The 22,526-nt window shown below is 41.5% G+C and overlaps 1 protein-coding gene across 3 annotated transcripts in view; it reads left to right on the forward strand.

The window, feature by feature from the left end:
* SHISA6 (shisa family member 6) overlaps positions 1 to 22,526 on the forward strand; it is a 267,514-nt gene that overhangs the window by 223,396 nt on the left and 21,592 nt on the right. For all 3 annotated transcript variants that reach the window (XR_012626008.1, XR_012626009.1, XM_074847536.1), the window contains exon 4: positions 15,899 to 15,961. Coding sequence is in view for 1 of the 3 variants with exons in the window: in XM_074847536.1 (XP_074703637.1) it covers positions 15,899 to 15,961 (63 nt within the window). In the remaining 2 variants the exon portion in view is untranslated. The remainder of the gene's footprint in view (positions 1 to 15,898; positions 15,962 to 22,526) is intronic.

Here is a 22,526-nt window from a genome sequence, read left to right on the forward strand (position 1 = left end):
AGGCAAATGCTCCAGAATAGAGCCTGGGAAAGGAAACTGCAAGGATGAAAGTTGTCTCCAATTTAGCTGTTAGCCAGTTCATTTAGGAGGACTTGGCTGGCAGGCACTCAACACCTTGCTAGCTTCATGTACAAAATGTTTTTTGACAGCATCAAATTTGTGTCATAAAACACAAGGTGTGAGGAAGTCAGGTGTCTCCTGAAGATGCCAGGTTAAGTGACAGTGGCCACCAGCACACTGAGTTTCAAATGTTTTGCACAAGGAAAGCACCTGGAATTACTAGCTCAAACAGCATGAGCTTTCCAAGTTCTGAGGTAGTGGTGGACCATGTGAACTAGCGGATGGGATAAGGGTCTCAGAGGGACTTGGCAGTAGGTCTAGTGGGTGGTTCTCTTATCAGTTGTGTATCAGTACATCAGTGAGATCTACCTCATGAAGCAGATCATGCCCATAGTCTGGACAGCAATGTGTCATCCTGGCTGTATGGGAGCACATCCACAAGTGTTGTATGGCATGTTGAATATGATCAGTGCCAAAAAGATGACCCCCCCTCCTACTGCTTACACTGAACACCTCACATTTTCCCCCAGTAATATCTTCACACACTCATGGCTTTCATGACCTGCAACTGTTTGGTCTTCGACAAAGACCTGGAGTAACAATCAGGTATTTGGCTCTAAATGTTTTGAATTGTTTCAAAATAGTTGTAGATTCTGTACAGGAATTTTAGATAATATCACCTCCTGCTCAGGTTGCTCCTTCCTGTCTGCCCAGGAGCTAGGTGTCCTCCTTCAGAAGTGTCTCCCCAATAAATTTTTCTGTATTGGTGAGAAGGGAGTCACCTTCCTCAAGAGACATGCTTTGCATCTGAACTACATACACTGCAGTGTGTCAGCACCATCTGGACAGCAACTTACCACAGCACTGAAGGAGGAAAGCAGATGGAGAGTAAAACAGGGAAAAGGAAGAAGAAAAAAATGCCTTCTCTGCATTGGGAAAATGTCCTGCACATTATTATTGTATCCTGCAAGAATCATTTTGCTGTTCAGGGAACTTCTCACCTTCCTTCTCCCAGTTTTTTAGTCCAAAAAACAAGTAAAGGGTTTCCCCAAGCTCTGGAGGTGGTTTAGAGTCAACAGGGAGAAAGAGGGATGTCCACATATCTACAGCTTGACTTGGTGATCTGCTTTGGATCTGGGATGAGAAGAAGCATGGGCTCACAGTGTCTGTCTCTGTGGATCTTGAAAGGAGTCCGGACCACCACAGGGGAGACAGGCACATTTGTTGTGTAAATATCATTTCAGATGTCTATCCATAAAATGACTCCAGACAAACGTGCTTTCACTTAAAAATCACTTAACTTACTGCATGCTCAATTTTTTAAGTGAGTGTTATAGAGAGGGGCTTAGGTGGAGGCAGTGTGGTCAGTGTGGTTTTGCAACCAGCCTTTTGCAGTCCTACCATCCCAACTCACCTTCCTTGACTTCACCTGTAGTTCAGCTTTTTTTGTCTTCTGTTTCACACCTTTACTGTCTCCACCTTCCAGGGACGGCCCTCGTAATAAGCAGTGTAAGTGATTGCTAGATATCCCACGTCTCAGGGATATTTGACCCAAAGGCCACACTCAGAAGGATGCAGACTCCTTTGCTTCATCTGAAATGCTTTGGTCTCGCTGGGCCTGGATATTCCTCCAGCTACAGGGTGGCCCTTGAGCAGTTATTGAACTAGACGGTTTTGCAGGCTTTCAGAGAACAGGGATGTAAGGCTTGAGAAAACAGTCTAGCCTGGACAAACATAACTTTTCTTGTTGAAATGTGGTTGTGATATTTACTCTGAAGACACAGGCCATACGCTGATGGAGTTTTTGTTCCTGTAGCAGCTTCACATTTGGACCAGAATTACTGAAGTAAAGCAGACACTTAGCACACCACCCCAGTCCCTTCAATCTGATGTAAACGTAATTCACCTCTGAAAGGTGCAGCTGCATCCTGATCCCCATCTCCATCTGCTCACCCAGCCTCCCACCTTTGTACAGAAAGCGAGATCAGGAACCTGATCTGGTTGGAAACTAACCTGGATGGGAAAAGCAATCAGTGAAAAAAGTCGAGAGAATTTCCTTTCAGATCATGTATGCACTAACACAGGCACAAGAGAGGCAGGAGAATCATGTGGCTGAGGGCTGAGAAGGGAACAAGACCACCTTGTTCAGTAGCATCACCCACTTACATCCAATTAATATGACCACAGAACTGCTTTGCTTGGCCTTGGTGAGCATTGCGCAGAAATAAAATTTAAAAAAACAATAAAAAGCTATGTTCCAACAAGCATAGCTGAGAACCAAATTTGCTAACACAAGTATTCCCATGGAATACAGTGAGTGAGTAAATAAATAGAAAATGCTTTACCTACAGGAGAGTAGTTCATACTGTTATAAATACTATACTCTGCCATATTGCCAGGTTTCAATACAGAAAGATAGTAAATATTGCATAAGTTATCAGGGGAGTTTCAGTATTGCCAACCACACATGTTAAAAAAAAACACAAATGAGATCTGAAAACAAATCTGAGGTTGGATTAAAAACCACAGGTTCAAAATAAATAAATGTTGATGTCTTTTGTTTGCATTTTGCCTTCAGGGCCTTCAAGGTGCAAAATGCTGTTGCTGCCTCTTCTTTACAAAAAAGCAGGCAATGATCTCCCTTTAAGTCAAAGACAGATGAAATTCCTACCTAATCAAATGATTCAAGAACTTTAAAGATTTATGATAAAATACTACACTTCTGCTAAAACTGGGACAATTGGACTCACAAGCATTTGTTTCAGGGGAACATCATTTTCTACGGAAAGAGGCACTAGGATGCCACAATTAGCAGCACTACTTTTAAAGATGTTACTTCAGTAGTTGTCATAAGATGTCCCAAAATAAGACCTGTTTGAGCAAACATAAATGTATGATAAACACTGTAATTTATTGTCGGTATAGACAGATTAATTATTTAGAGACCGTTCAATGTGCCAAGCAATTTGGTACACTGAAATCAAGACAGGTTTCCTGGACTAGCTGGACTTAATGTCTGTGTAAAGCCGATACCAGACATACAGAGAGATCACACTCAGCCCCTGCTTGTGTAGACCTCCACCCTGCTTTCACAAAAACAAAGCAAGTTCTTCTAAACACATCCGGATTTTCTCATTTTAAATTACTTTTTTTTCCCCTTTAACAGTAATCCAATTTTCCCAATGTCTAATTTGCTCTGAGACTTACAAACATACAAAAAATAATTATTATTAAAAAAAAGTAGTTCATAATTTCAGCTGGTTTTGAATTGGTCAAGCAGAAAATTTCTAATTACAACATATGGAAAATGTTTTTTAAATTAAATATTTATTTAAAAAAAACCCAAATGCATAAAATATCCAAGGATCTGTGTTTCACATGAAGAACATAGTACTGCTGATGGTCAGAGTCTGTCCTCAGCTCCTTCAAAGATTATGTGTCACCTTCTCCACACCAGGTCTGATGGAAAGGAAACACTACAAGAACAGAAAAGGTAATTAATAGTAAAAAACTAGACTTGATACTGTCATATGCAGATATTTCTACAGAAGTGCTATTTTGAAAGCCACTGTTTAATGTGACTTCAGTTCAACTTAAGCAGATGCTTAAAGTTAACCATCTGCTTAATTACTGCTAGGATTAGGGATGGATTTAAATAGAGCTTTTAGTTTTCCTTAACATAGCAACACTTTCTTTTTGCCTTAATAAAGCACTTATGCCCATGGTTCATTTTAAGTGCTTGATTAGTGTTAGTGACTTCACTTATATGCTTAAAGTTAAGAATATGATCAGTGTTAGATTGTATCTTGATCTTAATTGTCTATAAAGTACTGGCCCAAAGCCATGTTTAGTAGTTAATAAGCATGCAAACATGTCCTGCATCTAGGAATAGAAAATGCCAGAAATCAGCAAAAGGATGAAATAAACTTCAAACAATTGCAACACGCTTGTTCTTGTTCCTGGCCTGTAGCAGAGAGCTGTGTAATATAAAGTCCCTGCCTCTCTGTCCAAACGCCTCGAGGCTGGCCATGTCTTGCTGACAGATTAAAGAGCAAGTGAATTTCTATGACTTGAGAGTGATTTAAAATCAGTTGATGAGTTAAGAGTCTGCTTATCTTGATCATCATGTTGGTTATAAAGTGGCACATTTATCACTCCTAAGCCAGAACAGAGTCTGGAAAAGCCCTACTGGACTCTGGTCTGTTCTGTGCAAGCTGGCAGCCCACCCTCCTCACTGCGGTCTCTGGGCATCCTCTTGTAATGCCCTGGGTGACAGGACAAACACCCATTCTGAGCTGTTCCGTTCCATGCGAATCCAAATAAGAGTCTTTTTCTGTGAATTATGCTTGGAGTGTAACAACCAAGGAGGTTTCTGCTTTTAGCTTTCTGCTAAATCCTGTCTTTTCAGTATAAAGAAAGAGTAAGATGCGACAGCCAGGCACCCCTGACTGTTTCCTAAGGTACAGCAGTGAATAAGGTCTTTGACTTCTGCTCTCAAAGTGGAAGCATAGTCCAGCCCACTAGACTCACTGGGGAGCCCTTCTTGCAGTGATTTCATCCTCCTTTTTGTTTCTCTTTATAGTTCATGAAAGAGGGAAAAACAGGGTGGGGATTTGTGTTCCCTTTCCTTCTCCTTCCTGCAAATACCATGGGGTTAAAAACGACCATGTGTTTCTTCCAAAGGTATTAGCATAATTATCTCTTCACTCTGCAATAGCTGGCTGTGTTCCATAAAAGATTGCATATAACTAATCCTGCTTTAGAAACCCATACTATTTATACGTTCTAAAATCAACTTCATCTTCAGAAATGCCCTTTAAAGGACACATTTTGTTCTATTCTGACCATATGTTTTCACCGTGATCTGCGTATTTTAAACGTGTTTCAAAGGTTAGCATCCAGGACTGCTCCCCCAGATGCTGTTCGTGCATGTCTGTCTAATGTTAGTCATGCAGCCTGCTCAGCTGTTCGATTTTTGAGAAAACCAGTCCATATTTATCTAATTACTTTGTGTTTGGAAAGTCAGTGTGAAATTCTCAAACACAGAGGGGATCCCAGGCAGTGGCTGTCAACGCAAGCTAAGCTTGTCCTATGGGGTTTGCCACCAGCCGTGCAGAGCTTTCTCTCCCAGAAAGACAGTCCTTGTTCTTTCTCTTCATCTGGATTTCTTCTATTCATTTCACCACTTCTTTTTCCTGATTTATGCTAGAATATGCAAGAAAGGGCAGCACCAAGTAAATTATAAACAAAGAAAATCAGAGCAAATAAAGTATGAAATGCTGTGGAGATTTTAAACTCCAGATCAAAAGTCAGTTCCAACATTCCCGTTTGGGGGGTGGGGATCATTGTAGCTATTGTTCTCTAAAAGCAGAGACATTGCTGTTGAGAAATTCCCATGCAGGATATGTCTCTTTTCCAGAGGCTCCTGCTGGTGAGTCTAGCAACACTGGGAAATGCTGCCCTTTTTGATAGACCTAATACTCCGTTGTCTACACAGAGGAAAAAGCATTTTTTTCAAGAAGAAAACAGGCTTTCCAAAGATGCTTCAAGAGGTATCAGTTTCCTTGGAGAGAGATATTTGGAGCTCTGTGTAACCTTTATCTTCACTGTGGTGTTGCTGGTTTTTAAAATAACATTTTAGCCAAGATTGGGAAATATTCTTCTTGTCGTTTTGTTTTCCTGTAGGTGTACTTTTTAGCTGTAGTTGCTTGAAAACAAAATTTGTATTTTCCTCATACCAAGCTCTTGCAGACAGTTTGCTTTTGTGGTTTGGCACTTTGATGCTTTTCAAAGAGTCAGTGAGTATCTACATAAATGCACTGTGAAAAAGAAATATGCTTGTGTGTAGGGAGTTCATGAGTGGGCATGGTTTACATGGTACTTGTTCCATCGCTGTATATAAAGCGTGTGTGGGAGGAAGAGAAACCACTGTGAATGAGTGTGTGAGTTTGTGCGTGCTTTCAACAGAGGAGACATATTTCTGTGAGTGAACTTTAAGCCCTGTTGTACCAGACAGTCCTCCTCATGCTACCCATTTTAACTCAGATGTTTGGGGGAGGATTATTTGCCACCTGCTTTTTGACAGTGCCCGTTGCAGCTGAGTATTTGAGACCTGTGGCTCTATATTCACCTCCTCCTTGATTTCTTATAGTTCCTTTAAGACTCCATCTCCTATAATCTTAAAATAATGAATGAACAATAACCATTGCTGTGAAGTAGTTACGGCTGTAATGCACATACCTACCTGTTGCAAAGTCACAGAGATAAAGTGAAGTGACTCCTGTCCCCACATACACTCTGCTCTTCTGCCATGAGGACCAGGTGGTACACACATGCACACATCAGCATGTACATGCACATAGCACGTGCACTCATGTGTTACATGCCTGTAAATTACATGCACACTCACATAAAAACCTTGCTGGTAAGAAACACTTCTGTAGCAAGCCCAGCAGTTAAATCATAGCTTTCCATCAGAAACTTGCTCTGTTAGAGCAAGCACTTCATCCAGAGAAATGGTTTCTGCATTTCCTTCCTTTCCTGGGTAGCCTAAACTCTGCCTTTAACTATGTGTAAGTGCTTACAGTTTAGAAAGACTTCCACTTAAACTGTAAGAACAAGAGGTCAAAAAGTAGCAAATGACTGTGTTAAAGATTCCTATGAAATGTTAACTCATACAGTTTCTAGCTACTTGATGGATACTTTCCAAATAAAATATCTGCCTTGAGCATTCTGTGGACAGAGTAGCTCTGGGAATGAGTCACTGTTGTATAGTGAAGCAGGTTTGTAGCAGTCCCAAGATGTGAGAAGCCTGAGCCACCAAATGGCATCTCCAGGAGGTGGGCAGGGCAAGCGTTTGACTGGAATCCAGGAGAACCAGGCTTCTCTCTTTCCACTGCCAGGGAGTGCTGCAGCCAAGTCCACAGTGCAAATCGTGCTGACAAGTCTGCAGCAGCTCCAGGTGTGAGAAACACCAGCCTCCTGCCTGACCTTGCTATGCCAGCAAAACACAGAGCATCCATGCAACCATGCCAGTGGTGACAGCTTTGGCTGCCCTCAGTGATGCTTTTCAGGAGGGCACACAGCAGGGCGGGCAGGAGGGAAGCTTCTGTGGGACTATACTGGGGCACTCCTGGGAGGCTCTCCTGATGTGGATGAAGCAACAGGGTCTGCCTCGTGGGAAAGGCCTGGAGGAAGCTGAAATAGTCAGTTAATCAGAGCCTTTCAAAGTCACTTTGGTTTCTTGTTCCTTATGTTTCAAACACCTGCAACATGATATTCAAAAGTGTTGAGCTCCAGTGGGCTGCCACAGCTGTAGTCAGGCAGGGTGTGCTCCTGCTGCTGTGGCCGTGAGGGTTGTGATGGAGGGTAACAAGCCCAGGGTTGAATGGGGCTGGGCGAGCATTTCCAGCCCTCCTCGTGTTACTGTGTGGCCACAGAGAAGTGATTCCACTTGCCTTCATCATTTTCCCCACATCTAGACCAGGAACTGTTGCATTTGCCTTACCTTCCTCACAGAAGTGGTATGATTAATTAGCATCTGATTTATGCTTGCAAAATCCTATAAAAAATCCCCTGTGTGATCTGAAAAATCTGACCTGAGTATTCCACGGCTGTTCCTCAAAAGTAATACACCTTGCAGATGCAAGTACAATTGCTCTCTGGCTCAGCTTAAATCTGGGGCTGACAGACCCCACCCTACCTGTGATGGAGTCTGGAAGCTGGTTTTGAGGCTTAAATGAGCACTAGAGGAAAGTCTGCATGGAAAATAACAGTTCCATAATCAGTGCAGGATTTGGATGGCGTGGGATACTAAAGAACAGGGCCATTCACCGCTTAATGAGGATTAAAATAACTCTTGAATAGCTGCCTTATTCCCCGAGCATCCTGTTCAATGAATGAGTCACAGGATTACAGTTGAAAAATAGGCTGGAATGGTAGAACAAAAACCTGACATAATGAATATCAAATTAAGGGTTTGGGGACAGCCTTTAATCTGGCATTTCCAACCCCTTTAATGACTGACATGCTGACTTTACTAGTAGCTTAATTTCTGTTTTTGTCTTGTGTACCCCTTGCTACAGTCCCTTTTTTTAGGGGTCAGTTTGTTTGGATGTTGTAGCCAGGTGCAGAAACACTCTGCAGGCAGGGTATTCACAGTATAAAAGTATAAAGTAATTAGTTATTGGCTAATGTACATAAAAGACAGCTGGGATTTAACAATCTATTAGGCCAAGTATTCATATGCTCATCACCTCTGATAATGCAGCGCAGAGTCCTGGCTGGCTGGGCAGAACTCCCTTAGGAGTGGACCAAGATTTAGCCTCCCCAATTCCCTGGGATGGCCCCTAGTGCTGGAAGCTGCCACCTGCCACCATCTCTGTCTAATCTAATGGGAAAAGGTTTTGCATAGCAAAGGGTTGATGTCTCCTCCCCTTGCCCAGGCACCCTGATCAGCTTTGCTTGACCAGAGTAGCAGCAGTTAAAAGACATTTGCACAAGGGTTCCCCTCTGGACTACAAACAGTGAATAGAAAATGCCAGAGCAGGGGCAGACAGATGATAAATGAGTATTTTTATGCTGAAAGTATTTGCATTCTCATCACCAGTTTTTGGTCTGTTTTCCTCCTTGCCTTCAGGGTCTGCATTTCTTTCAGTTCTTAAAGCCTGAAGTCTTTTGTCGTATTTAAGTACTCTGGAAGATTAGCCCTTGAAAGGGATTTTCTCTTCATTAGTGCAGATGCCAAACAGTTATCTTGTCATCAGAAAAAATAAAATGCTTGTTACATCCTTCTCTGAAAATCTCAGCTGGGGAATAAGGTTGAAGGTAGGCAAATGCTAAGATTGCTGAAACGACCAGAGAGGCAGAAGGCAAGGATTTGTATTTCACAGGCTGATTGCTGCTGTTTAGTCCATTTCTTTTGTCTTGTCAACTATAAATTTCAGAGCAGTTGCCAGTACTTTAATAAATACTGTAAAACTAATGCAAAATATTGCATGACTGTCAGAACTATCATATATCTGTAATATAGATGGCATATATTAAAAATATCCTTGCTTTGCAGTTTTTATAAGGAACTTTATTAGGAAAAACAGGCTGGAAAATACAGCTTTTTATTTCCATATTCTGACATTTGATATTTTTTCCATTCTAGGACACAAATCTAGTTTTTATTAGCAATAAACACGTGCAAAATCCCTGAGACTGAAAAAATATACCCTAGAGAAGACTAAAACCAAGTACCAAAGAAAAGTTTAAGTCCTTAAGCAAAAAGATTGTTTCTTAAGAGGACCTTCTGGATATGAAGTGCAATGAGAACTCTCTGGGGGCTATTTAAAGTTTTCTTCATCAGTTACCCAGGGTTTTGCACCTTGAGAGAGAGAATTCAGTTAGTGATTTATGCTGCAATTCAAAGCTGTCAGTCCTGACCAGAGGAAGAAGAGTTCCTTTCAATGCTGAGACTGATACCTCAGCAGATAAGGAGACCCACCTCTGCAAAGGGGATGAAGGGCTGTTCAGCACCATCTCACCCCTGGAGCTAATTTCAGTTGCCCATTAGGGCACCTCTCAGGACCCCAGGGCTGAATCTTGACTTGATCTGGGGACTTGTGACCACTGCCCAGAGACATCTGAGGGAGTTGATATTGCCCCAACAACAAAGTCACTTGGCTACTGCAGGACCAGAAATCACTCTCCATATTCACTGGGAAAATTATAACTTCATGTTTTATCATCCTCTGTGGAAAAGGTGCTTGAGCTTCTTGAAATCAATTGTTAGATGACATGGCTGACACTAGACTAAGTCTTTTCGGAAATACACATGCACTCTCAACAAAATTAATAGAAGGATCCCTCCTCTCCATCTTCAAATACAGACTGTGGACACTAAGGAGTGAGGCTCTTGGGGAAGTTTAGATCACCTGAACCCCTTCCACACAGCTGCCTGAGCCCTGACTCCAGGCACACCAGAAACCACCTCTTCATTCAGGAGACACTTGGTCTGACCGTGCTGGGCTGTCAGCCCATCTGAGTGTCATCTCCATGGAGACACATGGAGAAATGTGAGGAAGCAATAGGGAGAAGAAAGACAGCAGGGACTCAGTGGTGGTGCACAGACTCATTTACTTCCCTAGGTGCTGAACTTGAAGGAAGATTTCTCTTTTTAAGAGTCCAAGATGTCACTGCCACCAGCAGAAGTAGGGTGCTAGGGCCCATGGGTGCTGGCACTGTGGCCATGGGGGTACAGGGTGGGGAGCCTGGTTGGGGACTGCTCTGGCTGAATATGCTGTGCATGTCCATGTCCAGCTGGGCCACTTCCCCAGGGTTTGTGGGGCAGCTGTGCAGGCTCTCCTGCAGGAACACAGTCGGGGCAGGAGATGGGGCTGCCCTGCTCCTGTCAGCAGCAGCCTACGTTTGGGCTGGTCTCACTGTACTCTAAGGTAACGCAGGCACTTACTGGTGGATCCTACCCAGCAGCACTGAGAGCTTCTAGAGTGCCTAGACAAGTTGGTAGCTGCAGCAGAAGGGCCACCTCAGCATGATAGCAAGACCATCTAGGTAGAAACTCGTCCCTTAACTTTTGCCCGTACCTACAGACTTCTCTTTCTCCCTTCAGTATCTCATCCCCTGCATCATCCCTTCTCCTTTCATAAATGCACACCATCACAGACTCCCCTTCCCCACGTGAGTGACAAGCTCTATTTCCCAGAGCAGCACTTACTGAATTCACATATAGACCACAGATATAATCATGTGGGATGCAGAATTTTGTTCTGTCCTTACTATATGAACTCATTTCCTTTTGAAAAAAAAAAAAAAAAAAAACAAATCAAGAACCAGAAGCCCTTAAAACCTGTGCATGTGTCTTCCCCCAGATTGCAAAGCGGCTGGGAGCCCTGGTTTCCCTTCTGCCAGTAAAATGTCTCATTCTTTCTGTTGGTTATTGTATCTGATGACTCCTCCAGCTGTGCTCAGAAATTTTGTATTGTGGTCTGGCAATTCAGAGCACTGTGAATCCTTTATTTCCCTAATGGAATTTCCTGGTAAATAGTTTTGAACTCAGATCCTTGTCTCTACAATAGATATGCTTCTGCCTAACTGGCACTTCACAATTAACAGCATTATCTTGTTAAACCTGAAGAGGTGCAGGAAGGCTTAGCCATCATTTTAAAGCATTTTATTGCTTAGAAAGTGTTTACAATAGACTACAGAAGTGGTAAATGAAGCCCAGTGCTGCATTCAGATGCCTGATGAGCTCAGCCACATGAAAATGCCAATAATTCAGTGTCTGACTAATTTGGATGCCATTTCTTAAACAGTAGCCTCAAAGCACCAGTTTTCTGGAGGGAAAAAAGGAAAGGGAAAGGGAAAGGGAAAGGGAAAGGGAAAGGGAAAGGGAAAGGGAAAGGGAAAGGGAAAGGGAAAGGGAAAGGGAAAGGGAAAGGGAAAGGGAAAGGGAAAGGGAAAGGGAAGGTATTTGGGGTGAAATGGAAAGCTGGTCAGACTTGGAAGATGATAGTTCCTATTCATGTAGGTACAGGTGTAATGGTCCTCACTAAAGACACAATTTCACACAGGAGTGAGGTTGTGAGAGTAAGTGACTGCATTGGAGTACTCTGTGTTTTCAGGAGAGAGAAACCTCTGTTGTTTCCCTTCCAGAACAATCCATGTATTCCAGTTATGTCTGCTACTGTTTTAAATGCTTGAATTTCACACACACAAGTGTCTCCATCTCTGTGTAACATTTTATCTGTCAGCTCCTATAGTGTGTAAGCAACATTAGTTAGGAAGAGGACAAAGAGTTTGGATATTTTCTGCAGCTTCATTTGTAAATTAGCTTTGCTGTAGTGAGGCTGGTAGTCCTTGCTGTCCTTAGCTACCCTGCATGACTGCAGCCCTACACCTGGCTGAAACCCAGAGGGACTAGCATAGGAACCACAGGCTACCATAAAAGCATATGAAAGGATGGAGACCTCCTGGGGAAATCTCTCACTTTCTAAGGTTTTCAGGAGAGAAGTGGCTGTATAGAAATTTAGTCATGCTCAATGAACTTATCAGCTGCAAATATGAAGGAGAGGTCATCAAAAAATACAACAGGCTCATTACTCACTACCTAGTTTGCAACTTTCAAAAATAGATTTAATAACTTATAAATAAAGTAATAAATGGTGGGTAAAATAACTGATAAAATGCATGATGGACACCAAGTTGAACATATAGCTAGCAATGTGCCCTTGAGGCAAAGGAGGCCACCAGCATCCTGAACTGCATTTGGAGTGTTTCCAGCAGGTCAAGGGAGGTGATCATTCCAATCTGCTCAGTACTGGTGAGAAACGCCTGTAGTGCTGGGACCAGTGATGGGTCCCCCCATACAGGAAAGGCATAGACAAACTAGAGTGGGTCCAGCAAAGGACTGGGAAGATATTTAAGGGACTGGAACATCTGTTGTAATAGGAGAGGCTGAATTCTGGGTCTTTTCAGCCTGGAGAAGGGAAGGCTTGAGGGGAGCTCATCAATGTATGCAAATAAATGATGGGTAAGTAAAGAAGATTGAGACAGGCTCTTCTCAGTGGTCCCCAGTGAAGGGTAAGAGGCAATGAGCACAAACTGTAATACAGAAAATTCCACTTAAACATAAGAAAAAGCTTTCTTACTCTGAGGCTGATTGAACACCCCAAGTTGATTCGCAGAGAGGATAAGGACTCTCCATCCTTGGAGATATTCAAAGGCCTGATGAACATGGTCCTGGGCAACCCACTCTAGCTGACCCTCCTTTGAGCAGGGGGTTGGACTAGATGATCTCCAGAGGTGCCTCCAACCTCAGTGATTTTGTGATTTTATGAACTTAATAACAGAAAACCAGCCATAAGAGCGAAACCATTGTTCTCAGGACACAGACATTCCTAATGTACACTGCACAAAACAGCTGCCTTTGCAGCCCAAACCCCTAAAAATTCTGCATAGAGGAGACTGCTCCAAAGCCCCACTGCTGGCTATAATGACTAAACACCTGTCTAACAGTAATGTTCAAAACACATTTCTGCCTGACAGTGTCATGAACTGAATTTGATTAAGTCTATACGTACCAGCCCAGACCTTAGCCCCATGTGTTTTCAAAAGCATAGAATATTTAGATTATGTAAGGGAATAATCAAGGTGATGATTGACAAGCCTCATGATCTAGAAATATCTACATGTGGAAGAGTTTTCTAGTAATAAATTGTTTTCTTAGTACCACCAAAATTATGAAAGATCTAATAGGAGATAAAGCCAGATGATTCAGTTAAGGCCTAAAGTATATTGTGGGTTTTGGTAATGAAGACTAAAACTACTGCAGCTATTTCTTTTAGACATGTATCAGACTTACCATCACATACAGTCTTTCAAAATCATATTACTGAAAAGGTCTATTTGAACTCCATAAACAGTTAAAACCCAATGCAGAAATTAGTGAGTGGGATTGTGGATCATGCTTGCTGGAAGCTAGATGAAAAGTGCCCTATCTGATCCCGTATCTCTGAAAATCACTCTGGATAGTTACAGGGATTCCAGAAATATTCAGTTTCTTATTTGTTCCACCTATCCATTGGTCCACTTTTCATGTTAAACTGAAATTAGACTATATGGAGAAACAAAAACTGAAGTAAAGTCATGAAAGTAGTTACTGCAGCATTTTTACTTGCTAAAAGTAACCAGCAGTGGAGGATCCAAAGGAAAATTCTAACTTCAATCTGTAGGCCACTTATTCAAGGGCACTTTAGGTGTCTGTGTGAACCTGGTCTCTTTTCAAGGTCTGCTCATCACATACTGATAGCCATGCTGATATCCTTTCTATATTTTCAGTTGTCTGTGTATATAATGACTGCCTATTTTCTAGATGGAGAAGTAAGTAAGCTAAGGTGTCCAGTCTGTTGTCATCCAAATAAATAACCTCTGATTTTAATCCTGGCTGTACACAGACATTCACCATTCTGTGCAGGGAGGTGGGTTTCCAGTGAGATAAAGTAGTAACCAACATGGACTTCTCAGAAACAAATCATGTCAAACTAATTTTATTTTTATTTTTTCCTGTATTTTGTGGCCAGAGGGAAGTAGCTTATATTAAGGATCATGAGCATAGCAAGACTTTCAGCAGTTTCTGGGGAAGTAATATGAGACTAATTTGAGAAGCATGTTCTTGATCAACCTCTATAGGGTAGATGCCGTAATGGCTGACTAACCATAAAAGGTAATGAAATATCAGTAGAAGGAATCAGAAGGAACTGATGTGGCTCTGGATTTAATCTTTCTTGTTACTGGTGGAAAAGGAATTTGCTTATTAAATTTGCAGATGATATGAAGCTTGGATGACCATATGTCTATTAGAGGATGGGATTAGAATTTAAAATGTTCTGGACAAAATGGAGAAATAGGCTGAAGATAAATTGATTAAATGGAGAAAAATGCCATGCATTGGACTGAAACAGGAATACTAAAAAGCCTTGTATATGTTGAAGAACAATTGGACAAGTAGCAGTTCTTTGGAAAAGCAATAAGGAATCATAATGGATCACAAACTTTACATGAACCAGGAAAAGAAAAACATGATGCAAGTTTGTGTGAGCCAGTGTAGATAACTGGGGAAAATCCAGCCACTCCACTCTGTACTGGTAAGGTCTCTTCTCAGAAACATGTCCCAGACTATTCCAGACTTGAGAAGGTTCTAGGTCAATTGGACAGAGCACAGGATGCTAGAATGACAATAATCAAAGGCAAATCAAGATTTATAGGGAAACATAAAGGAAATTACATTGTTTATCTTGAAGAATAAAGTTAAGGGGACACATAGTAACAGCTTTGTCATAAAAAGCTATTTCAGAAATTAAGGGGATTTTCTCCATGTCCCTCATAGACAGGAAAGAAGTAATTGGCCTAAAAAGCAGTAAGAAAGACTTAATGACATAGGTGTTTGGGGGAGAAAGTGAAATATCAATGATAGGTTTTTAAGAATAGCAGACGAGACATCAAATTAACCCATCCTGCACTAGGAGAGCTTGAGATGCAAGAGGATTTCTTGAAATCTCTTCTCACCCTACATTACAACACTGCCATAATGTAGGAAGGCTCGTCTGGAAACTAAAGATGATAGCAGTTTATCAGCAGTCACTTATCTGATTGTTTTATTATAGTGAGAAAGAGGGAAAGTTGTTTTCCAACCCAAAGGGTAGTTATTAAACACAACCTGCCGTTGATCATTCCTCCAACTTTGCAGCACAGTGCATTTAATACTGAATGCATCAGGTCTTACAGGATTCTCACTTCTCAGGGGAGAGACATCTACGGTCCATGTGCAGCTATTTAACTCTACCTCCTGTGTTTATGAGGCCACTTTTTTGATCTTCCCCTGTACTCACACAGGACATTGTTGTGGGTTTGCGGTCACAGTGGGAGAGTCTGGTTTTTCTGTAGTTGGGGCTAATGTCCTGAAAACCTTCATGCTGGGTGGAGATGGAGAAGTGGAGTAGGGCTGAGAGATTCAGCAGTTTTCAGGAACACACCACTGATGTCGGTACACCAGTTGTGGTTTGTTCCTGTTTGGACATGCCTCTTACCTTTGCAGATAACTAATTTGCAGGCTCAGCAGAAGGGGAGCAGTTTCCCATTATCATGTTCTTCTTGCATCTGGAATTTTAAGTGAACTACATAACAGAATCTTCTGCTTTCTTAAGCATTTTCTTCTCCTTTCTTTAATCATGCTGAGATTTCCTGTGAATACTGTGAGCTGTAATTATCATCTGCAGATCAGTGGCTATGCTAAGCTGTTTCTTAAAGGGATTTTTTTTTTTTCTGTGAATTTCAGATGACCAAGAACAAAATTATAATCACCTGATACTAAACAGTGCCACCCAGACACCTACACATGGTAAGAGAAAACAAAGAGCAAAATTACACATGTTGTAACTTTCCTCTGCCAGCCAGTAACGTTTACTGGTATCAAAGTATGTTTAATGTTAATAGAAATGTTCCTATGGCAATGTTGCATGAATGATGGTTTCCATTAACATTAAACATAGGACCATATTTTTAAATAGTGTGCAAAATGAAATATGGACCAGTCTTTTATAATTTTGCCTATCAACCTTGTGTTTACCCATGTCTAATTGCTCCTTTCTCCCTTCCACATCACTAAGATGCTGTCAGATTTAACCCACCAAAGCAGTAAAAATGATAACCAAAGTTCATCTTGTCAGCCAAGCCACTCACTTATAGTGCTGCTTGTGCATATTTCTAAGGTTAGAAGGATGGTGAACATGGGGCAAGGGTTCTTAAGATGACATGGTTTTGGCATAACAATGTAGCCGGAGTTTGGGTTCACAGCTAAATTCAAGCTGTCCAGCCCGTACTTGCATGGGTCTGGCTGGGATAACCTACTGAAGCCCCTGATTCATTGCACAATGTCTCTCTGGTTTCTAGTATGCAGGATAGGTAAAGACCGTGAAGAGATTCAGGACTCCCCCTGCCCTTTTTCACAAACAGAAATGTCTCTTTCCAAACCAGTTCCAGTGGTTGCTCTCACACACCTTCCAAATCCGCTTTATTTTGTTGTGGAAACATGACCCTAGGAATTTGTGAAACTCAGAACCTTTCATGTCCCTTTGCCCACCACAGGGTGGACCAGCACTGACACATCCCCATAAACTCAGAAGTGACACCTCAGGAGATGTCTGGGGCAGTCTATCACCACCATATAACCTGTCTGGTCATCCCTCTAAAGGGTGAAAGCAACCCTTCCAGAGTTGCTCCAAACTTCCCTGGATTTGGTCTTTGTACCCCAACAGCTTCACATGTACTAATACCCCTTCTGACAGTGCTCTTGCTGAGCTCTGGAAAACCACAATTTTCATTTGTCTTACCTCTGCACATAGGTCAGTACATTTATGAGCACCTCTCTATCCAGCCCTCTTGACCTAATAAACTTGAGGATGCCCTGTGTCATCCTTTGGCCAGTTTCAAGAGTTCAGGCCCTACTCAAAGATATTTCTTTGTTTTCCCCTTTGTTTCCACCATCTCATCCCAGCCTGGAGCTGTTTCTTCACTTCCTCCATGGCCAGAAACCCTTTCCTCTCTGCTCAGCCCTGTCCCTCCATTCCTCTGCCTCCTCTGCCCTTGCTCCCTCCTCCTTTTCATTTCCTTGGCCCTTGATTAGCAGATGAGTGTGGACAGCATGTCCCTCCCTACATTGTAGCAATCATAGACCACACAGTCAAATCACCTGCAGCTTCCTGGCTTCATCCAAATCTAGACCACGCAAATCAGTGGTTCCCCCTGTCTCCATGCAATCAGTCCAACCTCTGAACCCCCAGGTGTTCTCTGCTTTCTTCCCTCTTCTGCTGCTACCTTGTCTTGGTCTTGTCCTTGTCGTTCCCTGCACCCTATACCTTTTGAATGTAATATATTCCTCCAGCATTTTCAGCTGGAACTGTCCTTCTGCTGGGGAGCCAGTAAATGACGGACAAATCTAAATGATGGATAAATCTCATCTTAATATACACTTCTTTCAGCTCTGAATCTCCGTATTGGTTACTCTTTCTGTTCTGCCATTTGTTTTTAATTCTTAAACTTCGTCTTGATAACTATTCTTGTGAGTTGTGTGTTCTTGTATAGAAATTTCTATGCTTATTTGGCACAAAAAAAGTGGGAGAACAACTGCCTTTGAAAAGGTCACCTAAAACCTTTGGTGTTTCTCCTTCCTAGAGGCAGGGTCAGATAGCTCCTCAGCCTGCAAGTTACCATCAGTTGTAAGACGACATTATTAGGGTTTTTTTTTACACCTCCCAAAAAACACAGGATAAACAAAGTCAGCTTTAAACCTGGTAGTAACACAGGAATATTTACTGAACTTAATTGACAGCTTCAAATGCTCTTCCGACTACTTATTTTGTTTAATTTTTTTACTTTCCTAAGAAAAAGAAAAGAAAAAAAAGATGGAGTAATAGTCTTGAAATTGTATGGTCTTCTCTCTGGTCTTACTACTTGTTCTTCAAACCTAGCACATGCTGGGTTCTGAGATCTGCCGCAGCAGAGGCATGAGTCCCATTTACCTGTGTCTCCGTCCAGAAGTTTTAATGTAGCTCCATCATCAGGTCCCTATTGCATTCAATAACTCAAGGTAACAACATGTGCTGAAGCAGTTAAACTTCCCTCTGGACCTGACAGATGTTTTTCTTTTTCATGTACTTGGAGACAAAAGTCAAAGCAGATATATTCATGATCTTGGATTAGAAACCTTCACTTCTTTTCTCCACTCATTTCTTGTGTTTACTGTATCTTAATAGTTTGGTTGTACAAAGTGACTTGAATGATCTGACTACAAATATCTGTATGATTCAGAGTTATATTTATTCCTAAGTTATCCATATGGTCATGGACACTTTTGTTCTTGGTATTCATGTGTGCTGTTGCTGATGAGCCATTGCTCGGTGAGTCTAAAAAGATATTTGGACCTTTCAAATAAGGCATCAAAAGAGCTTGCAGTATTCATAATTACTGCTGAAATTCTGAGATAGTTCAGCAACACCACAGGTTTAATTTAATTCTCTTCCTGGGTAGGACATGGTATAAATTTTCTGTGTGATTATGCAAATTTGTAGGTCTTTCTGAGCACCATGTTCATGAGCTCTGTCCCTTAGCCTGTCTCTAGCACCCACCATGCAGTGACAGCATCTGAAAGGATCAGAAGAAGGGAAAGAAGCCAGTGTGAGGCTCAAAACATGCCCTGTGTTGCAAGTGGCCCAAGTTCAGTTCGCTCTTGGCTGAAGTAAAAAAAGCTGAGGAAAGTTCTTAGGCTCCCAGCATAGAGTAAGCAGAGCAGCTGTTGTAGGTGGCATGCCACCAAACAAACAACACTTCAGGCTGAAAAGCCAGAAAATCCCTCCCATGGCTGGAGGAGCTCCCTACAGCCTCCCCAGGGACTGCCTCACCCACCAAGGACGCACTTGACCTGTATATGAGAAGGGAAGCATGAGCTGTTGAAAACTGGAATACCTGTCAGGATGAGAGCTCAGCTGCTGTGGGCTGGTGATCTCTCTCCCATCTCCCACCGTCATAGGAACCTCACAAGTTTCTTATTGTCTCCTATAATTCCCATTACAATGAATCTCCAAACTCACACAGCCATGGGACCAAGAAGCAGAGGGTTTCCACAACCCATGGGGCCCATGGTTCTGCAGGAGAACTCCTCATGGAGGAGGGATGAAAGCCAAGTTCCCTGTGCTCCCCATTACCTTCCTGTACTGGCTAGTTCTCTGCAAAAGTAGAGCAAATGACACCAACCCATTAATTTCCCCAAAGGTCTTGGGAATCCTAACAGGATCATAGTGTGTGAGAGTGATCCAGATGTGCAGTGGGGCAGCACATTGTTCAGCTGAGAAAGGCAGAGGATGGTAAACATCTGTTTCCATGGACTGCCTATGCTCTGCTCCTTTCAGATGCCACTGCGACAGACCCTCTATGAATGCACAGGATTCAATCAGCACCATATGCCAGCATGCCCTTGTATTACTGTGGTAGTTTTTTACCTGCAAAAAAAAAGAAATTAAAGGGGATAAGGACAATGCTCACAAGGAGCCAGAAAAAGCAGATTTTACCTTAGCTCTCTGAGATGTTCAGCTTCAACTTCGGGTTCCCAGGGCTAAAACCCCAAGACCCTGTGTTTTAACCTGGCTTGGGGGTTGCCACACTTGGTGCACACCTTCTCAGTGTAAAGGGTATGCCCATCACAGTGGGTTGTGAGATCACTGATGTGATTACACTGAACTCTTCCAATGCAGGAAGGAATAACTACTAATTAATGGTGGGATTGCATATAATCTGTTCTGTCAGGCTGCTATCATTTAATTAGCATAGAGCCCTTTGCAGCATAGTTAACACAGAGTGAGAAGAAAGTCTTCCTCTTCTCCCTGCTTGGCTCGCACGGGGGGTTCGCAGAGGGGTGAAATGTATCTGTCCTGTTTTCGGAAAATGTGACATGTTGGGGAAGACAATTTCCAGTGGAGATCAAGAGAAATGACCACAAGCAAGTGAGTCTGTCAACCCATGGTCTGCAATACCAGGATTTAATTTCTGCTGTTTGTTGGGGACTCTGAATTAGCAAGTGGGACTTTGAGTATCCCACATCTTAAAGAAGTCTGTTGATTTCTTCTGGTGTCAGTCTATTCATGCACCTAATTCACTTCTAGGATACTGAATGCCCCATCATAGAGGTACCTACAGTCCTTTAGAAACCTCATCCTAAATTCTGCTTTTAGTGACAGACTTCGGACCTCATTTCCACTGAAATCAGAAGTTTGACGTTGGTTTCCTTAGCTCTAGACTTTAGTTTTACATCAGCTGCAGATTTTAGCTGCAAATGAAAAGCTCTACAGCAGATTTGGAAATGTAGTGATTTTGTATGTAAAAGGTTCACAAGAGTGCTCGAGTACTAGTTTATAAGCACAGTGAAGTTTTACAAATGAAATGCAGGTAAATCTTTCGATACATTAATCTATCTTGCTTAGCTATTCAGTCTTTATACAAAAAAAGCACATAAAATTATTTTCCTATAAAAACATTAAAATGTTTCAAAAAAAAAAAAAAAAAGAAACTAGGGCACAAAACAGAACCGAGACAATGTAACATTAGCTATAACAGAAATATATGTTGACTGTCTGGGTTCACTTTCTGTAAAGCTTATTACTTTATTTTTTACTGCTACTGAAGTTTCATCTCATTATATTTAGTACATATTTAACTATGCTACCCAAAAGAGTCTTGTATAAACATTTTTTACATCTATATAAATAACAAGCACATTGCTAAATAATATAGTTAGTAGGAAGTTCATATAATAATTTTTATGTCAGTTCATTGCATTTGATAATCATCCCAAAAGATACTTGGTAAAATATCATAAGCAACAAACAGCTTCAATTCAAGTTTTTAATTTGACCAAGTATTTTTCCATAGATGATGTCTGAATTTACTCTGATGAAGGCAAATTTCATTTTATAGCTGTACCCATGTAAAGTTTAAATAAATTCCTATATACATATGCATGTATGTGTGTGTCTTTCTTATATTCTATCCTTCCTTCCTTTGTTTCTCTTCTTTTCTTCATTCCATCCTTTCTTTCTTTTTCTTTCTTTCTTTCTTTCTTTCTTTCTTTCTTTCTTTCTTTCTTTCTTTCTTTCTTTCTTTCTTTCTTTCTTTCTTTCTTTCTTTCTTTCTTTCTTCCTTCCTTCCTTCCTTCCTTCCTTTCTTCCTTTCTTCCTTTCTTTCTCTTTCTTTTCTTTCTTTCTCTTTCTTTCTTTCTTTCTTTCTTTCTTTCTTTCTTTCTTTCTTTCTTTCTTTTTCTTTCTTTTCTTTCTTTCTCTTTCTTTCTTTCTTTCTTTCTTTCTTTCTTTCTTTCTTTCTTTCTTTCTTTCTCTCTCTCTCTTTCTCTCTTTCTCTCTTTCTCTCTTTCTCTCTCTTTCTTTCTCTTTTTCTTTTTTTCTTTCTCTTCCTTCCTTCCTTCCTTCCTTCCTTCCTTCCTTCCTTCCTTCCTTCCTTCCTTCCTTCCTTCCTTCCTTCCTTCCTTCCTTCCTTCCTTCCTTCCTTCCTTCCTTCCTTCCTTCCTTCCTTCCTTCCTTTTCTTTCTTTTCTTTCCTTCTTTACTTCCTTTCTCTTTTCTTCATTTCAAAAATCCACACAGTAACAGGGCTTTGAGGGATATATTGCTGAAATAATTCTTGCATCAAATTTCTAACATCAGACCTGAAGCTTCAATTTGGGACAATCCCAGAAGATACGCAAATTATTCCCTATACTGTCATATCTCCTCCAGCAATTTGTTGAGAGTTTCGTGTCTATTGTGTTTAAGACACTGTTTACAAAATCATAACAATTAAGGACTGTTTAAATTAGATTTATCCCCAGTAGAAATATATGTGAGGAAATTAGAAAATAATCAGATCTCTAGAATATAACCTACAGAACAAATAGACACATTACGTACACTGCTCGTTCTGCAAAGCAGCAGGGCTTTAATGAAAGTGGAAAGAGAGGTGAACCAGGTAGTCTGACAGGACTGGACAACATAGTGCCATACAAGTTGCCATTTGGGATGGGGATACCAGTTAATGATTCAGCTGCTTTGCGCACCAACTTTGTAAGGCAAAGTACACAGATTGTTGTGCCATAATACAGCTCCGGTTACACAATTAAAAAGCAGATTGGAGCAAAGTCATTAGTGAATCAGGATCACCATTTACCTTTCTTGACCTGAGAATTTGCTAACAATGTCCTACAGTGCAGAGCCAACCCCTGTGCAGGGGATGTATTGGTTTGTTTGGGCCATGACTGGACTTAAATAATGTACCTAGCCTCTGATGGCATGTGCTGACCTTCCTTTAGTCAGTGATGCAGGGGGCAGGGAACAACCCTGGGGCTGAGAGCAGATACAGGACTTCAGT

Source organism: Strix aluco, chromosome 21, assembly GCF_031877795.1.
Source record: "Strix aluco isolate bStrAlu1 chromosome 21, bStrAlu1.hap1, whole genome shotgun sequence".
NCBI classification, from domain to species: domain Eukaryota; kingdom Metazoa; phylum Chordata; class Aves; order Strigiformes; family Strigidae; genus Strix; species Strix aluco.